This window comes from Myripristis murdjan, chromosome 19, assembly GCF_902150065.1.
Source record: "Myripristis murdjan chromosome 19, fMyrMur1.1, whole genome shotgun sequence".
Classification (NCBI taxonomy): domain Eukaryota; kingdom Metazoa; phylum Chordata; class Actinopteri; order Holocentriformes; family Holocentridae; genus Myripristis; species Myripristis murdjan.
The window spans coordinates 12,366,020-12,390,643 of NC_043998.1; the positions used below are offsets into that span (position 1 = coordinate 12,366,020).

The following is a 24,624-nucleotide window of genomic DNA, read 5'->3' on the forward strand; positions in this document are numbered from 1 at the left end:
GATTATCTACTGTAAACACATTTTACTGGAGTAATCACCTCTAGGTTTTATTATATAATAATAATTTCCACATGTACATGATTTTTTTTACATATACAATTTCAGTTTACAGTCAAGAACAAAACAGTTAACAATAAAAGAAAAGGGACTGACAGAGCAGCCTGAAAAAGTGGTTCAACAAACAAAACAAAACAAAACAAAAAAGACAAAAAACCCAGTAAAAACTCTATATTCAAAATTCTATATTCAATATTCACCCTTTCTTTGACTGTGAAGGAGACTAACTATGATCTCTGAATGTGATCCACAGGTCGAAACGCTCTCTTCAGTCAAAGTCAAACTGCACCTCCGATGACCTAACACAGGGCTTTTTCACCTTTTTAACCTTCATCTTGGGGCTTGTTAAATAACTCACAACATCTACCAACAAAGACATTACTCATGTACAGTGAAATGGCATTATTGTGCCATAAATGATCAGTCCTGTATTTTTATTTAATAAGTAAAAATATGCTGATCATTTGAGACTTCAGTTGGTTGAACTACAAAGCAAAGCAAAAGAGACCATGTGAGATCCCCGTGGCTCTATGACACTAATCTCATGTAATTTTAACTTTCAAGTTTCCTGAAGTAAATGACAGCTCAGTGTTGCTTTTGTCACTGTAACAGAGAGCACAGAGCAGGCATGTTTGTGTCGGGGTGTTTAGGTTATGTGGTATCAGCAAACCGCTTTTCCTGAAAGACAATATGCCGACACCTTGAATGCGACAGCAACATAACAACAGAATAAAATCAACATTAACGTAACGTATATCACATTTAAAGCAAATGGAGTGAGGATTCAGAGGTTGGGTTTTGGGGAAAGTGTCTTAAATTACCTCAACAAGAAAACATAGATATAAAATTGTCTCTAAACTATGAAGCTAATTTGACATGGGGTCATAATTTCTCTCTGGATAAGCCTTAACAAGTAGACAGGCTAGAGGCCTAGTGGTTACAGTATTGTTGCGTGAAGGAATCAAAATGTGGTACCTAAAAAAAAACGTTGTTGTATAATATACTCAAAAGAAAACAAATAAATACGATTAGTACGTAAATACAATATGTACGTCTTGAATGAACAACTTTCTCTGGGCATCAGGAGATAAGCAAACCAATACTACACCACATTGGCACAAGTAAGATGCTTTTTTCTTAAAAGTGTGCACATTAAGGACAGAACTTGAAATTTGAAGTGTCATTTATTTTTAGGAATCCAGCTTTCAGTGTGAGTGCTGTCGGGTGAAAACCTCCCAACTCTGATGAGTTTCATGTTATAACTTCAACTGGAGGAGCACATGCTTCTCTTAGTGGGGTGAGAAACTTCCTCTGACTCTAAATGAAACCCTTGAAAGACCAGACAGCCTATAAATGCATAATGCTCAATCTAAAAACAATGCTGTTTTTTTTTCATCCTGAAAGATTGGTATTATGAAGGTGTACAGTACAAGGTTTCCACCCGACAACAGCAGCATAGAGGTATAAATGAGATCAAAATTTTGATATATATGGTTATTAAAATTGAAATAACACACTATCAAGAAAGCAACCCAACCAGGCCTAAAACAAACCCCTTCTCCAGTAGAGAAATTGCAGCGTCATTAACATGGAGGCTGTGAAGCCCTAAAATACTCTTACCATCACACAAGATATACACAACTGCAATCACACAACAAACACACTGTGGATTTACTACTGCCTCCTGCGCCTCTTCCCACTGCCCCTGTGGTCATTTAACACAGTTCAGTTAAAATAATAATGTGCTCAGGCTCGCTGAACACAGCGTCTTGCACAGTTCAAACCTCCCCGCCCATTTCCAGCTCCCTGTGTCACAAGCAACCGTCGTACTGTGTGATCTACTGTCTCTGTCCTCCTCCTCCACGGCTATGTGCAGCGGGTCTTCTTTTTATGTCAGCTCTCGGTCCTCCTCTCCTCCATAAAGGTAGTTGTTGGTTCCGGCTGGTTGAACGTACTCCTCTGTTTTGTCCCAGTCCGAAGCCCAGCCTCCCTCCATGCCCCCTCCTCCGTTGGGATCTGATCCCTGGTTCATGGCCCCGTAGCCACCCCCGCCGCTCGTGCGGTACAGCTCCTCCGTCTCGTTGGCCAGCTCGTCCTCATCCAGGATGCCGCATTTCTCGTCGCTCAGCTGCTCCGGCTCGGCCCACGCCTGCTTCTCTCCTGATGCAAAGATGCCTGCCACAGAGAGACAAATGAGACCAGTCAATACACAAAGGACTGAACACCACTGACGACAAGTAGACCAGTGGGAAAGTCAACAAAACATAAGCTCTATATGTTTTCCTCAATCATTTGCAGAAAGGACAGCATACAAATGCATACTGGAAAGGTCAAGCTGCAGTCACTTGGTGTCAGTTTTGGATTTTAAAACTGAACTATCCCAGCTTTCAAAATGTCCCACCACCCAAAAAACAATATTGTTTCATTTTCAAAGCAACTGCACATCAGGCAGGAGCTGCCAGAATGATATTTTCACTCTTTGATTGACATCTTATCGGCTCCTCAAAATCTTTTGGCCTCTCTAGTCTTAGTGCACTGATGGAAGCATGAAAGGAAACAGAAAAGAAAGAGGGGGATATACACACCGTAGAAGATAACACCGCCGTAATGAACAAGCGAGGCAATGAGAAACACACCCTGCCACTCCTCCCGCGTCTATAAAGGGGGAAGAAAAGGAGGAACAGTGAGTATCAGTGAGTGAGAGGATATATGTAAAAGAAAGGATGAATGAGTTTTGAAGACAGACTACAGTCTAAAAAATGAGAACTTTTGGAGAGACCTGTTAAATATGGAGTACTTTCCCAGAGTGGATTTGCACACAAAAATGAAAGTTGAGTATATAGGCCCGTTTCCACCAGAATGTTCCTGGTAGTATTTGGGGGGCAGGGGCTGCTACAGGAACGTCCTCTCACTCAGCCCTCTCATCTGCCGTGTCTCCACTGAGAGGGCCGAGGAGGAAGGTTCCTGTAAAGTTACCGGGCGGCTGCACGACCATGACCGGGGCATCAAAATGCATGTTGTTAAAAAAGCCTGTTGTTAGCGTTAGCTAACGTCCGCTATAGCTAACGTTAGCGCCCCTAAAAATGCCGGCTAAAAAGTGTGTTTTTAGCGTTAGCTAAAGTCCGCTAAAGCTAACGTTAGCGCCCCTAAAATGCCGGCTAAAAAGTGTGTTTTTAACGTTAGCTAGCACGTTAGCGTTAGCTTGGTAGTGTTGGCTGTGTTGCTAGGGACGCCTGCTTTCTGTTGACATCACATCGCGCCGTGAGTAAACCCAGGAGTTTTTTCGGGGCCGCTCAGAGTCCCTACCCCGAGGCAGGGCCGTTTTTTAGCCCCTGTAAAGGTTCCTGAACTCTCTCTTTCGGGGTAGTTCCGGCGGTGGAGACACGCGACAACGGCCACGGCCCCGTAAAATTACCCCGAAGTTCCGGCGGTGGAAACGGGCCTTATGTATGTATAAGTATTCCAATGTTTAAACCAAATAAAACCATGTCATGATTTGCATCTGTACTGTGATCTATACATGTGTATAAAGTCAATTTTAAGATGAAGTATTCAAATTTTTCTGCTTGTAACCACCTTTTCCTCATTTGCTTCTGATAAATTCAGCTAGGGATTCTCACATTTCCCACAACGCTGCATTTTAGCTGCATTGCATTGTGGTCTATTGAGGCTACTGTTGATGAGGAAATGAGATTTCCGTCTGTGAGATTGTTGAATGTTGGCGCCAAATAGTCTAGAAAGTCTAGAAAGGAGTCCTTGCATTTGTGTCAAGAAAGGAGCCCTTGCTGAAATGAAAACCTGATGTTTTCTATTGATTTAGACTGCTGGAAGTTTTTCTGACATTGAACTGCACTGCAGCTTCACTGGAAATCTCAATGCGACATCAAGTCTCCATTTGGCCAGAAATACACACCACCAAATGACACAATGCAAGATCCATCATTAACAGTAACTGTGGTATGGGTTAAAATGGTATAGGGTGGACTTTTCACTGCTCTTAAATAATGCATCATTCATTCACTGGCATCATTAAATTACACCAGCATATTACTTTGCACAATGAACTTTAAATTTTGGAAGATGATGGTGCACACACAATGACATATTTATGTAAATCAGAGTAGCATGTGTTGAGAATCTGTCCTCACCTTATGTTTCGTCATGGCTCCAACTATAAGTGGGCAAACCATACCAGACAGAGTGCCCACGCCGTTCGAGATGCCCATCAGGATGCTCGCATAGCGTGGTGCGATGTCCAGGTGGTTGACATTGAAACCTTATGAGGAAGGATAAATAAATTTTTATCATCAGAGTCATTCACAAAGTGGTTTCATATCAAAGAGCCCCCCCATAAGAAGAACAAACATTCCTTAGAATTTCAGTCTCATTTCTTCCGCTATCTACAAATGAGACATTATGTACCAAAAATGTACATGCTCCAAATATGTCTTTCTTGGAAGACATTCTTAAACAACCCATACCAAAAAAATGTATTTCTTATGTTTATGAAACCTTTCGTTTAAATTGTAATTATGTCATTTAGAAAGTCAGAAGAAAATGTATGGGCAACAGTTACAGAAAACACACTTACTATTTTGAGTTGTAATACTGATAGAGAGATAAAGGAAAAAAGGTTGGTTCTGTGCCCATTTGGAGCTAAAATGTATGTGACTATTACAATAAAAAAAAAAAGCCCCCCATAAAAGGACAAACTAAAGTGGAATGAGATATTCTAGTTGGTTCTGATGGTTCTTGACTTTTCCAGAATCCTCTTGAATCAAGTGTCATTTTCTTGACAAAAATCCTGGAACTGGCAGATTGTTTTGCTTGTGTTGAGAAAAACAAGATTTGAAGACTAGAGATGAAACTAAAGCACTTGTTATGATGGAGATATTATTCAAGTGTAAAGGTATAAAAGAACAGCCAGGCTTCCCACTTAACTAGGAGCTTATAGGTTTTGGTGAGATCAATTTTGACTGTTCAAGAGGTGAGAAAACCAAATATGTGCATTCACCAGTAATAAAAACTGAGATGGAGCTATGGGAGCATTGGGAAACACACTGTATTGAATGTCTCACCTGAAATGGCGAACCCAGAGAAACCCACAGCAAGTACCAGGAAAGTGATGGCAACCCCTTTGGTATGGGAGAAGCCCACCACCAGCAGCAGAGTCGCCTCCATCCCAAAGCCTGAGACAGACAAGACAACACAGTGAAATGAAGATGCATGGGCTGTGCCGCTTTGCACTGAAAGCAACCAAGAGGAAGGACCTTAAATGTGTTAATGGCTTGCATTAAGTTTCAAAACAAGATGACAGTGAGACGGAGAACATTTTTATTCAAGTCTTTGTCTTTATGGCATGCTGCTGGTTGTGATCTGTGTGACCTGAACTGGCCCCAATGCTGCTTGTATGCACGGCAAAGCTTCTCATGAAGCGATACCTAGATCCTTCCCCATTCTGTCACTTCTCTATCAATTTCTCAAAAATAGCCCACAGAGACAGTAGTGCTACTTCACACTGAGTCATCTTTTGCCCTCTGCAGCAAATGTTTCTCACCACGAGTGAATTAATGCTGTGGTTAACGCCCAGACCGGCTAAAAAGTTCCCTGAAGTCAACAAACCCTCTAACAAGAAAATTGTGTAAGCAGAAAGTTGTCCTCCTCCTGAAATGAATGTAAAAGTAACCAAGAGCTCAACTGAAAAACAAAGCTTTTAGACTGGTTAGAAAATGTTGAGAAAGACATGCAAACTGTCTTCACATACAGTTAGGTCCATAAGTATTTGGACAGTGACACAATATTCATAATTTTGCCCTTGTACACCACCACAGTGGATTTAAAATGGAGTAATCAAGATGTGACAGAGGGGCAGACTTTCAGCTTTAATTTAAGGGGCTGAACAAAAATATGGCATTAACCTTTTAGGAAGTGCAGCCAGTTTTATACATTGTCACTCCATTTTCAGAGGCTCAAAAGTAATTGGACAAACTATACATGACATACATAACTATAATTATAAGGATTATATTCAATATTTGGAGGAAAATCCTTTGCAGTCTATGATGGCCTGAAGTCTGGAACCCATGGACAACATCACCAAATTCTGAGTTTCTTCCCTGGAGATGCTCTGCCAAGCCTTTATTGCAGCTGCCTTCAGGTGCACCTTTCTACCTTCAGTTTGGTCTTCAGCAAGTGAAAAGCAGCTCAGCTGGGGTGAGGTCTGCGGACTGACTCGGCCATTGAAGAATATTCCACTTCTTTGCTTTCAGTAACTATTGAGTTGCTTTCGCAGTATGTTGGATCATTGTCCATCTGCACTGTGAAGTGCCGTCCTGTCAGTTTTGTGACATTTGGCTGAATTTGAGCAGATAGTAAAGCCTTATAAACATCCAAATTCATCCTGCGACTTCCATCAGCAGTCACATCATCAATAAACACTAGTGAGCCAGTTCCTCTGGCAGCCATTCATGCCCATGCCATAACACTGACTCCACCATGCTGGACAGATGATATGCTCTGCTTTGGGTCATGAACTGTTCCTTTCATTCTCCCCACTTCTCTCTTCCTATTATTCTGGTTCAAGTTAATCTTTGTTTTATCTGTCCAAAGAACCTTGTTCCAGAATTGGGTAGGCTTTTTTAGATGTCTAATCTGGCCTTCCTGTTCTTGAGTGACACCAGTGTTTTGCACCTTGCTATATACCCTCTGTATTTATTTTCTTGCATACTCCTACCTCCTCCAGTGTTTTTGACTTCCCTAGATGTTGCAAATGGGAAAGAATTCTTTGGTCATCCACTTTAGATGTCCTCTGTGGTCTTCCAGGCCTTTTGACATTGCTGAGCTTACCAGTGCATTCCTTCTTTTTCAGGATATACCAAACCGTTGAATTGGCAACTCCTAAAGTTGTTGCTATCTGTCTGATAGATTTTATTTGCTTTTTGAACCTAATGATGGCCTCCTTCACCTGCATGGACACCTCTTTGGATCGCACGTTGAGTGTTCTGATTAACAGATAACAGATACCAAATGCAAATGCAAACACCTGGTATGAACTTAATTTGTCATGGAATAATGAGCGAAAGGGCCACACTTGACCATGAAACTGCTTTTTAATCAAGTGTCCAGTTACTTTTGAGTCTCTGAAAATGGGGTGACACTACATAAAACTGGCATATATATAAAAGATTAATGCCATATTTTTGTTCAACCCCTTAAATTAAAGCTGAAAATCTGCACTTCAGTCACGTCTTGATAACTCCATTTCAAATCAATTGTGGTGTACACGGGCAAAATTGTCAATATTGTGTCACTGTCCAAATACTTATGTACCTAACTTTAGTTACCACATTGCAAAAGAGTCAGTCTTTTCAGCCTCATTTCAAAGTCTTGCTTTTCTCACAGTGGGCTATGCAAGGCAAATTGTGGTCGTACACTCATGGACGTTTCACGGGCCTCTCAGTTGGATGCTTAGAGGCCACATATACAGTATGCACTGTGGGTCTGCATGGTTCCGTTTTGTTAAAACAAGTGAAAAAAAAAAATGTCAGTGGGATGAGGTAATACTGCTTGTTTCCAATGCTAATCACCTTGATTCCAGAATGTTGCTGAATCAAGAGCGATTTTCTTGATTCCACTGGACTAATGTGCCCTTTTCTGCGTTGTTTCAACATATTTATAATTGTTGTTGTTGTTTTTTTCCTGGAGAAAACTTTTGAAACAGGTGAAACTACAGTGGATACAAAGGGGATTATCTCATCCCACAATTTGAAAAATTTTCACTTGTTTTAAACAAAAATACAAGGCTTTAACGATGCTATATGATTTGTTGGGATAGAGATTTTTTTGTAGTGCATTGACAGGAGCTTGGCTGTGAATGCTGGGGTCAGAATTCTCTCAGCTCAAAGTAGAGGCACCTGCTAGAAAATTATGTGAACCCCTGACCCCTTATAATATCAAATGTTGAGCACCACGGTTCAACTATAGCAGTTTCATGGCTTTAGAATACACCTTTGAATTACTAGAAGAGACAAAAACAACTAGATATTAAGTGCTATAATGCAGACAATGTTTTTGTAGCCATCACAGAACTTGTAAGCAAGCTATATTCTCAGGATACTCAATACTTTCCCTTGTTGTTATGATAACCATGCATCATGTCTTGTTGTCCTTTCTTACCTCCACAGTTCATGAGTTTCCTGACGTTGGTGGTGGACATGATTTGGTTCGAACGTAGGTAGTCAGCAATCTGGCCTCCGATGGGCACGATGATGGTCATGACCAGGTGGGGAAGGGCAGAAACTATGCCCACCTAGATGGACAGCAGGTAATTACAGCAGGAAAACAATCTTTTTATGCGATAACTAAGTTAATACACCCTCAGTTTATTTCTACATGTGGGGATTTTTAACACACCAAGCCGACATGTATCTGGCAACATGCAAGGTGTCCCTCAGGGATCAGTTATAGTCCCTGTATTATTTCCATTTATTTTAATAACATTCCCTCATCCCCTGACTGAGGTCATGTTCATTTATATACAGATGAAACTACACTGCAGTTTGTATTGCTGACTCTGTGAAAATAGCTACTTCTTGCTTCTTTCTTTTACAAAAATAGAGACAGATTCCCAATGTGTTGCAGGAAGAGGTTGATTGAGGCAGTTTCTATTTCAGTTCTGTTTTATGGTCATGTAATCTACAGGCCTGTGTCTGCCTCTACAGTGGCTGGACTCTGTATACCACTCAGCCTTTAGATTTATTACCAGTGATGGTTATCATACTCATCACTGGATCCTGTACAGTAAGTTTGGCTGGTCCTCTCTATCTGGAAGATGCAACAAGCATTGGTACTTCCAAGCTGGGCTGGAATCTTGGTTCTTGTCATGCATGTTCTAATGATTGCCTCATGCTCAGATTCAACATGTTTATTCCAAATTGTGAAAGATAGCTTGTAGTTCTTGTAACCCAAGTACCTGGAAAAAACTTGAGCACACCCAGAGGCTTGACATAGTTACTGGGTAATTTAAGACCATGCTCCTGAATCACTGTATTTCTGGCTGTAATTGTTTTAATTGAGGTTAATCACCTGTTTTTTTGTTTGTTTTTTTATATTTAATATATGACTTTGTCCATGTATATCTTATTGTTATCATGTGTGCCATCATCATCATTGTAAATGAGGGTGATCTCAGTGACTCTCAAGACTGAATAAAGGTTATGAGATGAAATCTTTCCTCTGTAACATACCAATACTGTACACTCAAAACCCATCACCAATAGCTAGGTTTTGTCACCTTGCTGATCTCAAATCCAAACACTTCCTCGAAGTACGCAGGCTGGCTGATGAGAAGCAGGTAGAACGTCCAGCTTCTGCAGAAATTAGCCACAATGATGGCATATACTGGCATCGATGTGAAGAAAGCCCTCCACGGAGTGTTGAATTTCTATAAGAGGGGAGATGCAAGTGTTCAATGCAGCAGTGAACAACCAAGAACAAAACCTACACTCAAATCAGGATCATTATGTTACTCATTTGCTGTTTTGTAAACATATTTACAGAAAGTTTATTTGTGTAGCACCTTTCAAACACAAGGCAATTCAAAGTGCAGTTCAAGTTTGAATCATTTCAGATGCCCATTAACACCCAACAAGCACCAGAAACCAACATACTCAAGTGAAGAAAACTTAGTTATGTTCTGCATACAGACTAAAGACACAAATGAGTTGGGATGACCAGTGATGTCTATTGGTTGCACTTTCCTTAACAAATAATTAACAGTTTGTGAGAAGAACTGCACTTTCTTTGGCGGACTTACTGGTTCCAGATATTAATTTGATGTAGAAGAAAACAGATGTTTTAGAACCAACTCATGATATAGAAACTTTATTACTTTCTACTCATTTGCATCTATTTGTGATCATGTCATTCTCTCATAACGTTGCATAAATGTAAACACTCACCACCCACTCTAGTCAGATGCACAAAACATCAAAATGTCTTTTTATTGCTACTGATTTTGTGAGCTCCTTGAGCTGACTTGAAGGAAATATATATGCCATGGCAATATCCATTTTCCAACCGGGGACATTTGATATTGAATCTGCGTCTTATTGTACCCCAACAAATCTATGTACTGACCGTTACTGGAGTGGTGTTCTGCACCGACTCGCCGATGCTTTCCTCGATGTATTTCCTCTCCTCCTCTGTGATGGTGGGATGGGCTGCCGGACTCTCATAAGACACCAGGATCCAGAAGCAGTACCAAATGACCCCAAAGCTGCCTGGAGGGAGGAAGAAAGACAGGGATGCAACAAGTAGGGGATAGAAAAGGAGAACAGGACAAAGACAAGTAAGAGAAAACATTTTCAGTCGCTGCTGCCTGTGTACAGGACTGCAATGTAAGGTGTAGTCTACATGTAAGCTGACAGTCTTCTGTTTCTCATATTTCTGGCACTAGGCCTTTGGACCATGCTTGTTTTAATGAAGTGATTCTGACTGTTCTGTGTACATACTGACTGACTGGCTTTAAATAAATATTTTAGGTATCAGTGTTTTGCTATATTAATAGTCTGAGCCAATTAATCACTAGCACTTCACACTGTGAGTGATTCTTGCTCACAATAATGACACTGTCATTATGAGGAAGTGTTTTAATGTCTGGTGTTCTCAGTTACAGTTACATCCAAAAATCCCCTGGTATGCCTGTGTTCATCAGTCTAACCAGTATGATGAATATTCAGTTTGATGATCAACCTCTGCTCATTCTGAATGCCTCAAAAAGCAGGATCAGTTCAACGGTCAAGGCCCACTCACCGTAGACGTAGAAAACTGATGACCACCCTGTGTACTGGACCAGGATTCCAGCTAATGGCATGGCAATCACGGCTCCAGCGTAAGAGCCTAGCATGCACAGACACATCATGGGTATGTTAAAAAAGATACAAAATGTCTCTAAAGTGATTGCAAATGTCAGAGAAGAAAGAAGCATGGATAACAATAAAATAAACTCACCGCAAAAGGCTGTTGTGGCCAGTCGGCTTCTTTCAAGAGGTGGTGCCCATTTTGCCCAGATACCATGACAGGCAGGATATGAAACCCCCTATAAGACAGAGAGGAAATGCTGTCATGATATTAAAAGTAGTACTTTAACTATGGCCAACCAACTGACTGACTGACCCTTTTAATTTCGGCATGCAGCCAGACTAAGACAAAGAAAACAGTGTAGTTTCAGCAAACTACAAGTTAAACTGTTCTATGTGCAAGAAAAAGCCACAGAGCAGAGTCAAGCACCTCCACAAGTCCTTGACACACCCTGACCATGATAACACAGCCAAAGTGAAGCCGTGCTGCTGTCGGGATCAACATATTCAGGCATGAGGTGGCCACTACAGCAAAGCCGAAAACTCTGGAAAGGGACAAAAGAGAAACAAGAGAAACATTTGATATGTATAAAAGCAGCAGCAGAAAAAAGAAGATTATATTATGTCAAAGATGCTTCTAGAGTCCAATGAATAGGGGAGTAAGCAGACCTGTTTGCTGCAAACTTCTGACAGATGAACCCTCCTGGGATTTGGGTTACTATGTATCCCCAGAAGAAAGACCCATGGATCATTCCCACTGTTTCTGGATCCCAGTCAAACTGAGCTTTCTGTTGGGAGAGACAGGAAGACAAGAAATCAAGGACTAACACAAGGGATCAGACTGACTATATATGAATTGACAGAGAAATCTTTCTATGCAGACCCTGGTAATTATTGGTATTGTTTTTTATAGACTCAAACGTACATGGGAAATTAGCAACAACCACACTACAGAACACAGAGCTAATCTTATCAACACAGGCAGTGCTGGTAAGAAGTCTAAGTGGGATAACCAGCTGTTAAGATGGATGAAGAACTGTCAAAACAACAAAATTGATCTGATCGATCTCCAGTTCCGTGGGGGAATGTGGTAGCTCACTGCCATAAACTCCCATTGACCCATCAGCCCTATCCTTTGCCTTGATTTTACAGAAAACCCACAGACCACGTCACTCAGCCATGCCAAACCTCTAATCCTGCAGGAACACCACCAGAAATCTGACTATAATTAAATTACTATAATTAAATTATCTTTTCTCACAAGATCTTAATGTGTGAGTCTACTCTATTGAGAGCTGCATGTATATATGCTGTTATAACTAATATTGTCTGAAATTCAATGAAAGTAGTTTTATATGTATTTCAATGCGGCTCCTGGTCATTAGAGCTATATGGGCTTCATCTGTGCTGAGGTAGGATCTCTATAGGACCCATGGCATCACATATCAGGTGACTGCAGACTCTAGTCTATATATAGAACAATTTTTTATACCTGACAAAGATCCATAATGGATCAAAATGCTGTCACAGCTCAATCAAATAAAGAAAATCCACCTTTGGTGTGTGGGCTCTACTCTCCATTAACCCTACTGACAATAACACTGTCTGACAGAGCTCGCATAGTCACCCAGTCTTTTGCTTGCATTTGTCATAACTATTCCTATTTCCAGTAATATGTGTGGTTTATTATTTATTGGACAGCAAGGGACTTATGACAGCAACAAAGATTTCAGAGGAACTCCAGTGATGGAAATATTACGCCCTCTAACTTCTAATATGCTAACTGCATTAATCATTATACTGACACTTATCATAACTAAACTGATTATACCATAGAGACGTAGTGTGTGGTAAAATCACTTTCTACCTCCTGGCGTTTCATGAAATTTTATCTTAAAAGAAGACTTTTGTTCCTCAACCTTCTCTTTCTACTTTAAACTTATCTAGATATTGTAAATGAATCCTTTTCTGGTTTGTTCCTTTACCTTGCACCTCAGTCTAATTATACATGAATAACTAGTGACATTTATTTGTTTCATTTTGGTGATGTTGACTTCCACATGCCACACTGCTTGTTTGTGGAAATTTTGACTTGATTTACAGTGCTACGTAAAAAACATTTTGGCAAACTGTGTCAGGTAAATATCAAAATATGACTGTAGATCTCATCAGTACTAACAGACTCAGACGTCATGGGAACCCCCCCTTGTGCTGCCAGTTCATCCACTCACCACTATGACCTCCTTGTTGTCTCTGAAGATGGTGTGGCTGTTGACCATGCTGACGACGGCCACGCCCAGGTTACAGCGGATGCCGAAGGAGATGCAGAAGCCCAGGCCGGAGAGAATGGCGATGATGTAGCGCCTGGGCAGGCCGAAGCACGTGCAGTCCACCACGGGCATCTCCTTCTCCTGCACCAGCTCAGGCCGGCCCTCCGCCGACAGCTCAATGGTCTCGCCATTTTCCTGCTTCTTCTCAAGAGCTCTGTGAAGAAAAGATTGGCGAACCTAAAGATGAATGCAATGTAATATGTACTATGTAAAATCCTGTTCTTATAAGTTTGTTCTTCAACCTCCAGTCTGAACCCTGTACCAAAAAAGTGTGTATATACAAAGGAAAGTATGTACAAGATGGTGTAAATAAATTAATTTTAGAGATGGGGACGTTGATGATTATTTGCCAAAGACAAAGTTCCCTGTTGAAGAATTTGAGGTCTTGCTGTCTGGTGTGATGGTCAGATTAAAGTCAAAAGTCAATTTTTTGCAAAAAGTCTAAATTTTTGAAATAATTTAATCACCACAAATAAAACCTGTATTAATCCACACAGCAACAAACTGTTCCATGGAAAATCAGTCATACTGAAGATCACGAAGAATCAGTGCGTATGTGAGTATGTGTGTGCACGCAAACGAGTGTTTCCAGCCATTAGTAGATTCAATTCAACTAAAGGGATATCCAAAAAAATTAGAAGTTAGAAGTCTGTTTGTGCTAAGCGTCATCCACTTCATGCAATGTTCTTATTGTAGGATATACATCCCTTTAGCTGATCATCATGGAAACGCGCTCAGTACAGCTTTGATACACGACCCACCGCCTCACTGGGTTGAAAGATGTTTCATGGATGTTTTGTTGTTTTGTATGGATATGTTAATTTGCATTTGAAAACTACAGCCCAGTTTCTGCAAAGCAGTAAAAGTTGGTCAGTGTTGGTTTGACCCATGGCCAGCCTCCGCAACGGGTTTTTTTGATGTGTTTGGAAATTACAGCCCTGTTTGTGCTAGGTCCATCCTGTTGTCACACCTGCTTGAGGCTGATTGACCTGAAAAGTTATTCAGTTCTTTGCTAGCCCATGACCAAACTAAGTTTGTGCACATGCATACTTTTTGAGTTATCCTGAACATAGACAGGCAGACAGAAGGGGTGCTCCTCCTTGGTATAAAAATTCTCAAGGTCTTTTAGATTGAAAGCTTGACTTAATAAATGTAAATTTGCACGGATCTTTTTATGTGGAAGATTTTTCCCACCGTGGATTTGACTTAAACTCCTTTACTTTAGAAAGACTGCTTGATGAGCAGTAGACACTTTACAAACTCATCTGTCAACACCAGACACAAAACCTTCCGGCACTGAAGCTTTCCGAGCTGACCTTGACTTATCCAAGATGTCTTTTCTAGGTTTTTGTTTAAATTGTGTTGTTGGCATGCAGCATGCCTCTGCTGACAGACCTGAGCACGGCAGTGTGACTAAAAGATGCAGCGATTACAGAAACATGTCTCCCATCCCTACTCCTTCTCCCTGTCAAAACAGGGCTCCTCACTCCTGCTCTTGTCCAGTCTCCCTGTTCATGTGGCTTGCAGAAAAAAACAAAAAAAACAAAAAAAAAACATGACCTCTGTCTGCTTCAAATATCACATATGTATCTACCCACAAAGGGTCATCCATTAAACATGACGTGTGCTGAGTTCACACACCAGACCAAGATCCTGCTGTCCCAGAGGCTAGACAACACAGACCCATTTATGATATAGCTTTATTTAGTATAAACACATGTTTTAATATTTGTGTTCATGAGATAAAAGTTAAGATCCCAAATGGCCTCCTCTGGTGTAGGTAATTTAATGATGCCAAGGTCAAAAAGTGCTTGTGCTTGAGTGATCGCACCGCTCAGCGCAGCACTCCACAACAGCCCAAAGACAACAGTCAGTGGTGCAGGAAATGGATAAACCTTGGATTGTGTTTCTGTGCCATGCTGATTTTTTAAAGATCATTTGATCATTTTACTTGCCGGGTAGAGAGAATGGAAAATCGGGAATGAGATGGGGATGATATCGCACAATAGTCCATGCCAATTCACACTGAGGACATCATATTACATGACATATGCCATAGTAACTATTTTGAACAACTGTCAAACTGGAAAACAAAAGTACCACAAAACCCCAGAGGGATGCACTGTAATATATTTGGCCCCAAATAACTTTGAATCTAGGCCTGGCATTCATTAGTAGCTAACAAGCAAGTAAGCTAAACATCAACAACTTAGCAGGGTTAAATTCAAGCAGTCGCAGCTGACGTTTCTGAGATTATTAGACTTTGATGAAGTAACACCAAACTTCTGTCATGAGTATGAGCTATATATAGATTATTCTGCAAATAGCACGCAGATCCAAGAATAGCTCTTTCAGGTGTTCTTTCAGAGCTTTTGGATTGTATCTGGATCTGTCATTTGTTTTATCTATGGTGAAAACGAATGGGATTTTGCATTTTCTTTTGCACGTGTTTCAGTCTAAAAATGGGCAGAATTGGTTATGAAACATATTTTAAATAATATTTAAAAAAAAAAAAAAACTTTCTACAACCATTGGGGAGATGTTACATTATATGCTCCTTATTGTTTATGTTATCCTCACTTACAGAACCATGAAATGCTGAAATGCTGAGTGTGGTGAGCAATTTTTGTTTAAAGAAAAAGATGCACCAACAGATTGCAGGCAGATTCTCAATGTAAATAAAACTGCAGCTCACCAGTTGCAAATGTTTAACTTGCTGTGGAGGCTTGAGAAATGGGATTGTTGCATATCTACTAACAAAAAGACAGTGGGGAAAGTCAGCTAGAGATCTAAATAGTGAGGAGAGAGTACATTGACAATAGAGAATAACTGCAAGACAGTTGCGGTATAAAGCATACATAGCAAATTAGTTAAGCAGCAGGCCGAACTGCTTTGACATTGATCAAGAATTAATGATTCACAATGCTGAATTATTAATATCTTCAGCTCTCTCAGCCTATTTTTGTCTGCGAGAGCTTCACTCTCTTCATTCTTCCTGTCTCCTGCTCATCTTTAACCCTGCTTTTCATCATCAATTCCCTCCACTCTCACATGGTCCCTCATGCAATTCACAGCATTTTTTTTCTACTTTGCACCAATTTCTGTCTCTGCATCCAGAGCCTCTCCACATGGACAGAGTTTTTCTCCTTGCATTACAGTGGCTTGAGCCCTCTGTGTGCATAATATTTTCTTGAGCTGTGGATTCAGTAACTGCACAAAAATGTATCTGTTGCAGAATGTTTTCTACATCTCTGCATGACGCCTCACGACTGATTTCTGCTTGACTTTGTCTGACCCTGAGATACGGAATATCCTCTGTAATCCCTTGCAGTTCCCGAACCTCGCCTGTTTTCCTCTCAACACGCCATAAAGACAGGTCTGCTGACTTCTGTGAGGTAATTTGTGTCAGTATGAGCAAGCCTGAGTACGTCTATCTAGATGAAGTGCGAGAGACGTTGAATCTATATCCCTGCTCTGCCCAGGAAGTACCCTTGCTTCTCTCTCCATCTTAATCTCTTAATTCATGCACCAAGGACGAGTGTGAGGACGGTTCAGCGGCACAGTTCAGAGTTCAGTCAGCAGCTTCCAATCATTGACTGGATAGCAGACAGACATAGTCTCTCTGCTATCCTGACAGAGTGCTTTAATGTGCTAGATTAAAAAATGTATACTTAGGGATAGGGGTTAAAATGTCTCCATACATATTTCTTTAACATGTAACATTTGTTTGCAAAGTTATCAGCAGCAATATTATTTGTAAAGGAAATAATAGTGCTGACAGTTGAGAAACTCTTTTTTTTTTTTTTTTTTTTTTGCTTAATTTTGTAAAGCAAGCAAAACAAACTATTAACATGTGCCATCAAACTCAGCTCTGTTGCAATGAATTGATTCAAAAAATTAATTTCACTACTAGGGAGGTCAGATTTCTTCAAATATTCATAGAATGAGTAAGTCATTTACAGGTTACGGATTCAGTAATCAGATCCTTAAATCTCAAATGGGACACACATACCACTAATATTCAGTGGATGAATGACAGAGGACTGTCACAGATGAGTGAAAGCTTGTTGCTGTTGCTGTCAGCTAAATTTTGTCTCACTGTATATTGGTAATTGATCACCAGCTGCCGTGATCAGAACTTACAGGTGGAAACAAAAGTTTACATCATGACTTCATCACTAAAGGCATCACACTGCATGGCTGTTTTAAACAGCGTGATATAATTTAAAAAAAAAAAAAAAAGAAAAAAGAAGAAGAAGAAGAAGAAGAAGAGAGAAGCTTTGCCTATTTTAGAGTAGAATAGAATAGAGTCAAGTCAAGTCAAGTCACTTTTATTGATAGCACTGTGGGCCAAGTAGAACAGAATAGAATAGAATAGAATAGAGTATGACAAATGCAAACAGAACACAAGAGTGTAGAGTATTAACTGATTCAAATAGATTAGAGTGGATTGGACGGAAAGAGAAGAGAAGAGAAGAGAACAGAACAGAACAGAACAGAACAGAACAGAACAGAACAGAACAGAACAGAACAGAATAGAAAAGATTATAACTGAATAGAAGAGAGTCAAATAGAATAGAATAGAATACAATACAATACAATAGAATAGAATGTGACTATACAAACAGAACAAGATAGAGTAGTAATTGATTCGAATAGAATAGAATAGAATAGAATAGAATAGAATAGAATAGAATAGAGCAGACAGGTGTCTGTCTCAGCCCGCTGGAGGGGGACACGAGTTGCGTGCAGGACAAGTCACTAGTCCGTCCGCATTACGCACGGCAGGCCTGCTCTGAAACAACAGCAAGGCACCACGGGAGCACCTCGGAGCATGTGCTCGAAGGAAATAAAAGCTTAGCGCGGACTCGTAGGAAGTGTAATCCTGAGTGTAAGTGCCCTGGGGGGAAGGGACGCGATGACGAGCGATCCAGCGCGGAGAGGTAGGCTACTTAGCGGGAGGGAGGGCCGAGCAGGGAGAGGGAGAGGTGGCAAGGTGTACGGCCTGTGGGGATTTACTTGGTCCGACAGCTTGGAGGAGGAGAGGGCTATTTCTGGAGAGGATTTATGTGTTTAGACGCTACTTCAAATCCCGGGAGAAAGAAAGGGAGTCCACAAACATCTTCTTGCGCTCAGATATCCATCACTGTGTGTATATTTAGACCAGGCTCCGGCCGACCACACTCATTTTTTGTTCTCTTTCTCGTTAAGATGATGTATCATGCAGTTTTGCCAGGCAGTCTCTATACAGCGGGCTGTGGTGGTTTGAATCCTCGAGTCACACACTACTTTTTGCACAGGTGTCGCAGAAGCATGCACTCACATGGAAACTGCTTCAGCTCTGCCCTCTGGTTTTAGCTTTCCTGACAACACCCAACAGATAGTCACATTTTTGAGTGTCAGCCATATTCTATCAACAATACCGCAAAAGCATGTTTTTATTTATTTATTTATTTATTTTTTATTAATGCATGCAAGTATTTCTGATAGGTTTGATAAAAAACCGAGTTTTAATTCTTAAACTTAGATCTCCAATGACAGAATGACCGAAGGCCTGTAGCTCTCTGTGCCAGGCCCGGTGAGCGTCACAGGCCTGGCTCACACTCTCAAACACACTCAGTGACGCTCCGCAACATATGCATATGCTATCAAGCATGTTTATTTATGTTTCTGTGTCTGTATGGAGGAAAGTGAAACACAGTAAACACAGTATACATGATTGGCCAAACACGGGCATCTCGATGTCCACCATACAGAGACTGAAACACAGAAAGCGGAGAGGGGACAACTGTTATTTGACAACGTGACCACACAGCAGAAACTAAAGGCCTGGGCGAAATTAATCCAGCTATCGATCCACCGCCTCATCTGACACGGAGGAGCAGATTTGGCCTAAAATGGCATTTAAATCTTTCTATTTGCTCCTCGGGGTGAATTCACCAGTGGCTCATGGTGTGAAAATAGGCCCTTAAGGTTTCACAGAGGTGATGCGCGTCAGGGAAACATCAGTTTTCACTATTAATGACTTTCTGATTGTATTGCTGGTTTTGTTTAGTCAAATGAAGCGGTAAATTCAGAGGCCTGTGAGGAGATACAGATGTGCCAAGTCATCCAACCTCAGTATCTAATCCAGGCCCCTGGACACCTTGATCTTTACAGGTTTCCCCTCTTTGTATGAATGTTTAGATTGAAATCATGTTTCAGCATCCAGAATGACTATAGCCCTCTAACTTAACTGAGGGATATAAACTTTTTAAATTTCATTTTATTAGTACATGAATGGACAGTTTGCCTTTCTCTGGGGAATGTTGAACACTCTCTGGTTATGTTCCAAAGTGATTTTTAACACCTACCCGTATATTTTCCCGAGAGTCTTGGCTGCCACTTCCTTAGCCCTGTCCGACCGGATCTCCATCCTCACGACTCCAGGATCCGACCAATGTACTGTCCTTGCGCGCTCCCGGCTGAGCGCGCAGCTTTCACCTCTACTCTCTGTCCTCCTTGTGCTTCTCACTCAAACATAAAACTTGTTTTCAATTCAGAACCAAAATGCCTCGGCCGCAGGTTGTTTCCTAAAACTTGTATCAAGTGACACTGACAGTCCGGCGATTCACCTCCCACGTTAACCAGAAAAGACTCCAGCTTCGGCTTCATCTAAATCAAACTAGGGAATTAAACATTGTCATAAAAACAAGCTCTCCTTTTTTAAAACCTTGAATTGTGAGGGTCCAAAACAACCTTATAGTCTTTGGTATCCGGTGAGGTTCAAGGTGTGCCGGAGACAACTTTCGACAGGATTCATGGTCAAACGGTGTCGCTGGCCGCGGTCCTGAAACCAGATTACCGCTCCTGCGCCTTAATCTGTCCAAGTGTGAGTAGTGAGCTGCAGCATGTCACTTCCTACCCCGCAGCGCTGGCCGCTCAAGCAGCGGCTATTCTGGTACCACACAAACACTGAATGGACACGGTTGGAGTAACACTGTCCCGTTGGAGCATATTCAGAGACCTCGCCGGTGTTTGTGAGCTGGGAGGGGCAGCTGGATCCCGGGAAAGATGTGGTGAGGCTGTAAAGTCGGGGGTTACACATTCACACAGATCTCGGTGAATTAAACATTCATGACTGTGAACCAGGGACTTCATTTATAAAACTATGCCTTGGCTCCTCATTAAAAAGCTCATACAAACCCAAGTTGAAAAGTGCATATGTTAATATAATGATGTGATTGATAAAGTTTCCCCTCCCTGTTCTGGCCCTCTATAGGATGTTGATCAAACCGTTTGCATATTTCTTTGAGCTCACCATCTTGCATCACTCAAGGATACAAGGGGTTCTACCAGTGTATAAATGCACTGATTAGTCAAAACCTTCTCCAAACGCTTCAAAAGTCAAATGCTTCTGTCAAAATGAAGGTTACTGTATTGTGCTGAAATACATGGACGTCTCTGTTCACCATCAAGAAACTCTAAGAGATTTGCTCTGGTCTGGCCCCTGCAGACCTGAAGTCAGCGAGACCTAGTCTTCAGCTTGGACTCTGCTAACTCCAGCCCTGCTAAATTAATGTACTAAATGGTGATATGGTCCAAATTCCTTAAATTCATTTACATTTTCTGGATCTTTTTCTCACAGTCAGAGAAGGCATTTCACATCCAGAGCAGTAAGAGTGCACACACAACCAACAACCTAAAACGTTTTATCATGTTTAGACTTTACTGCACTTTGACTGTAGACATGAGTTGAACAATTATACATATTATATAAAAATTATAAATATTCTAAAGTTATTAACACAACCTGTGATCATGTTGTCTGTGCAGGCAAAAACACAGACTCTGAAAATGAGCTGTCATACACATGAATGCCAATATTTTCTGATACACCTGTTTGTGTGTTGTTTGTTTTGTTTAACTAAAATCAAAACAATTAATTATTTCCATGGGACTACTGCATGTACCTGGTTATACTTTGTGCTAAATGGCTAAATGAATGGTAAGTTCATATATAGAGAAAATTCAAGCAAAGTGCACTGTGTACTTATTTTGTTTTTTCTATTGGTGTAGTGCTTGCCATTGTTTTCTTGTAATGTTTATTTATAACATTTCAACATATCATATAACATATAACATCTATAACATACCATTATTGGTAGTAGCAGTATTGTTTTTTATTCATGTTAAGAGTATACAAAGGTTCTGGTGTGATGAATTACATGTTCGCACTCAGGGAATGTGAAGTTGTGCAGAGATTATTTTACCAAATCAATCTAATTCTACTTTAGGATGTAACTCAGAGATACAGATGAGCAAGACATTTCTGTCACTCTTATAAAGTTTATTATATGGTGCAATGGTTGACTACAACAAGAATGGATGTTATGAGATAAAGTGCAAATACCGTCAGGAAAAATCTAGCCCACACATAAAAAAGACAAATGACTACAAATCATTGCAAAAGACAACACTGTGCTAACTAACTGTTGTGTATAGTTGATGGAGGAAAACCTGCTCATTCAGACCATTAGCTCTCCTTTGTTTCCCAAATGATGACATTTGTCAAGTTGATATCAGAGAAAGCTCTTCTCCAGATCCTTGGCTGATATCGTCCTGAGGGAGTGAGAGGACAGGAAGAGGGGAGGGAAGGGCGTGACGGCAGGAGGAGGGGACAGGCTGGGTGGCACAGAGATGATGGATGGCGTGTCCAGAAGAGAGCCGTAGCCCACTTTCCTCCCATCTGCAGCGGTAGAGCCGGCAGAGCTGTGGAAGAAGACAGGAGGACGCTCCACGGAGTCGATGGTTAACTCTGGACAGAGAGGAAGGAAGGAGTCATGAGATAGGATCAACACTGGGTTTCAGTTCCACCATGACGGACTTTTAGACTCTTATTTTAGACTGATTTTAATTTCCCCACAAATCTTTTTCTGCTATTTTCTGAGTTTTCAGGTATTACCTTAAAGGATAAAGCAAAAAGTAAACCTAGACATCATCCAAAAACATGTGCTGAGATGGTTGAAAAGTCAGTGACACTTTACATCAAGGTCCTCAATAAGACCTTTATAAGTCAGTGTAACATTTCCCTGTTCCCCATTATTTCCCTGTTTGGAATGTGGACAAGGCTGATAAAATGTGAATAAAAAATTACATATACTATAATTTAGCTGTGAAGCACAAAAACACACTTTGAGACAGCTCTTTGTTGAAAAACTGACAAACAGAAAAGTGAAAAAACTAAAGAGCTGTATTAAAGTGTATTTTTGTGCTTCTAAACGTGTTTATTATGCTATTATTAACAAATGTATAATCTTTTTCTGTACTTAAACACCTTCATTTTCTTTCATAATTCTATATCATAGGCTCAGTAGGCAATTTTGTGAGTTAGTGCCTCCAGATGGCAGTGAGAGGTAACTGTTTTCAGCATGTGAACTTCAGTATGCTGACATCTTGTACCATGATGTCGGTAAACTGCACGAGGCACACTCATGTTTACCAAACTATCTAGCCTGTAATCACTGTGTACCAAAGATCTATCAATGCTGAGCTCACGTCTCTGTGAATGGAGCTCTCAAACTGCTGTGTAGGACACTTTTTTCCCTTTAAGCTCTGATTAATCACTTCCTGTGTGTGGTCTCATATGCAAAATCAGAATTTCATTTGAAAAAAACTGGGTGACTGTAAAATGTCTCAGATAGAAGTGCTGAGACGCTGCTCCCTGTGTTGTCCCATTTTGTCATTTAAGATAGTAATGTGGGTGCATTTTTACATATAAAACTTGATTAGTACAGCTTTAAATACAGGTATACACAGGTGACTGCCAACATCCATGGTGGCAATGCAATTTGATGTCATAAGACTGCATATTTCTAGACCATAAAAGATCTAAAAAAAAAAAAAAACTAGTAACAGTAGTCACATTTTGGTGAAGCTACATTGACCTGTTTTTGCCTCCTGTCTATCTTTTTGAGGAAAGCGTAGGCCTAACATTCAGCGAGTGAAACATCTCCTCTTGACAGTTTACACCTGGAAAACAAGCAGAAACAGCACCTTGGTCATCGTGGAGCTGGGTGTGCAGGTACTGCTGCTTGGTGTAGAACTTGTTGTAGATGCAGTAGACTGCAGCCATCAGGGTTATCGTCCCCATGGCTGCAGCAATGAACAGACCCACTTTGGCATTATCTTTGTATATGTGTGCATCTGCAGGGGCACAAACATGCAACAAACACCATTAGAGGAAGACTTTTCATGACTTAGGTACTCACAAATGACATCTTTTTGTGATTTGGCAACCTTTTCTAGGTTAGATATGAGCACTTACATGTTTGCTTTGCATTGACATGGCTGGTTTCCTCTTGTCTGAGAAGGTCCCGTAACTGCAGGGCTGGATGGGCGTCGGCCTCCTGCAGGGCACTCTGGGAGCGGCTCAGTGGGAGAACCAGCAGTAAGCAGAGAGCCACCAGGCTGGCCATGAACTCCACTGATACACCTAAGAGTGAGAAATAAATCAGTGGGAGAAAAGAAGTCTGTATTGTTTTTAGGCAAAGGTTTTGTACCAAGAGCTGCATTACACATTCACCTGGGTGCTGCAGCAGGAGCAGGGAGGGAGTTGCCAAGGCTCCCCTAATTAGCTGTTTGACTCAGCACTTCTCAAAACAATAAATCAGTTGTGTTTAGCCACAGCAATGCTTTTCCCACTTGATTACACTGCAAAAAAAAAATCTTTATCACAAGTCATTTATTCTCATATTCAGTGTTAAAATAATTTTTCTTCAAACAAATGAAAAAATCTGCAACTGACATATGGTAATCCCATTTGTCTCCAATGCTAATCAAACTGTTTCCAGAATTTTGTTGAATTAAGAGAGGTTTTCTTGATCATAGTGGGCTGATCTGCCTTATTCTGCCTTGCTTCAACATATTTATTCTTGTTTCCAGAAAATTTCCTGAAACAACTGAAAATGCACCAGAAACAAGTGGGATTATCTCATCTGACTTTCACTTTTCCCACCTGTTTTAAGAAATGCAAGATTTTAACATTGAATGTAAGACTAAAAGACTTGTTAAGACTTTTGATGTAAAGACCGAAGTCCTACCTGCTCCTGCTGTTGAAAAATACAATTTAAAGTCAATCAGTAACATCAGCGCCACACTCATCCACACACTTACTATATGCAAAAGAAAGTCTTGTTTAATATGAATCTTTTCCTGCAGTTTTTACCTGAAGTTGAAGGCAGGATGTGTTGGTTCTTCGTGTTGGGTGTGTCTCTCTCCTCTCTGCTTCTCTCCGGCTGACTGAAGTGAATCCAAGACAATTAAACTGCATCCAAGACAACTAAACTCCCCAGACTCCTGTGTTTCCAAGGGGAGATCCTTAAGCACTGATGCACACA

General features: G+C 40.8%; 1 protein-coding gene across 1 annotated transcript; it reads right to left on the minus strand.

The window, feature by feature from the left end:
* Positions 1 to 16: 16 nt before the first annotated feature.
* LOC115377734 (vesicular glutamate transporter 1-like) lies at positions 17 to 20,124 on the minus strand. The gene is made up of 13 exons (XM_030077711.1): positions 19,600 to 20,124; positions 13,148 to 13,400; positions 11,586 to 11,704; positions 11,347 to 11,461; positions 11,068 to 11,155; positions 10,870 to 10,956; positions 10,195 to 10,337; positions 9,350 to 9,499; positions 8,233 to 8,365; positions 5,136 to 5,246; positions 4,206 to 4,333; positions 2,643 to 2,712; positions 17 to 2,232 (listed from the first exon to the last, which is right to left on the minus strand). Exons 1-13 carry the CDS (start codon positions 19,659 to 19,661, stop codon positions 1,946 to 1,948), a joined length of 1,746 nt encoding a protein of 581 aa, XP_029933571.1. The 5' UTR covers positions 19,662 to 20,124; the 3' UTR covers positions 17 to 1,945.
* Positions 20,125 to 24,624: the final 4,500 nt, after the last annotated feature.

Coding starts and splice junctions, on each gene's coding strand:
- LOC115377734 (XM_030077711.1), bottom strand. CDS start 19,661: ATGGAGATCCGGTCGGACAGGGCTAAGGAAGTGGCAGCCAAGACTCTC. Junction 13,401..19,599: donor ACTCTCGGGAAAATATACGG/GTAGGTGTTAAA, acceptor TTTTCTTCACAG/AGCTCTTGAGAAGAAGCAGG. Junction 10,957..11,067: donor GGCCACAACAGCCTTTTGCG/GTGAGTTTATTT, acceptor TGTGCATGCTAG/GCTCTTACGCTGGAGCCGTG.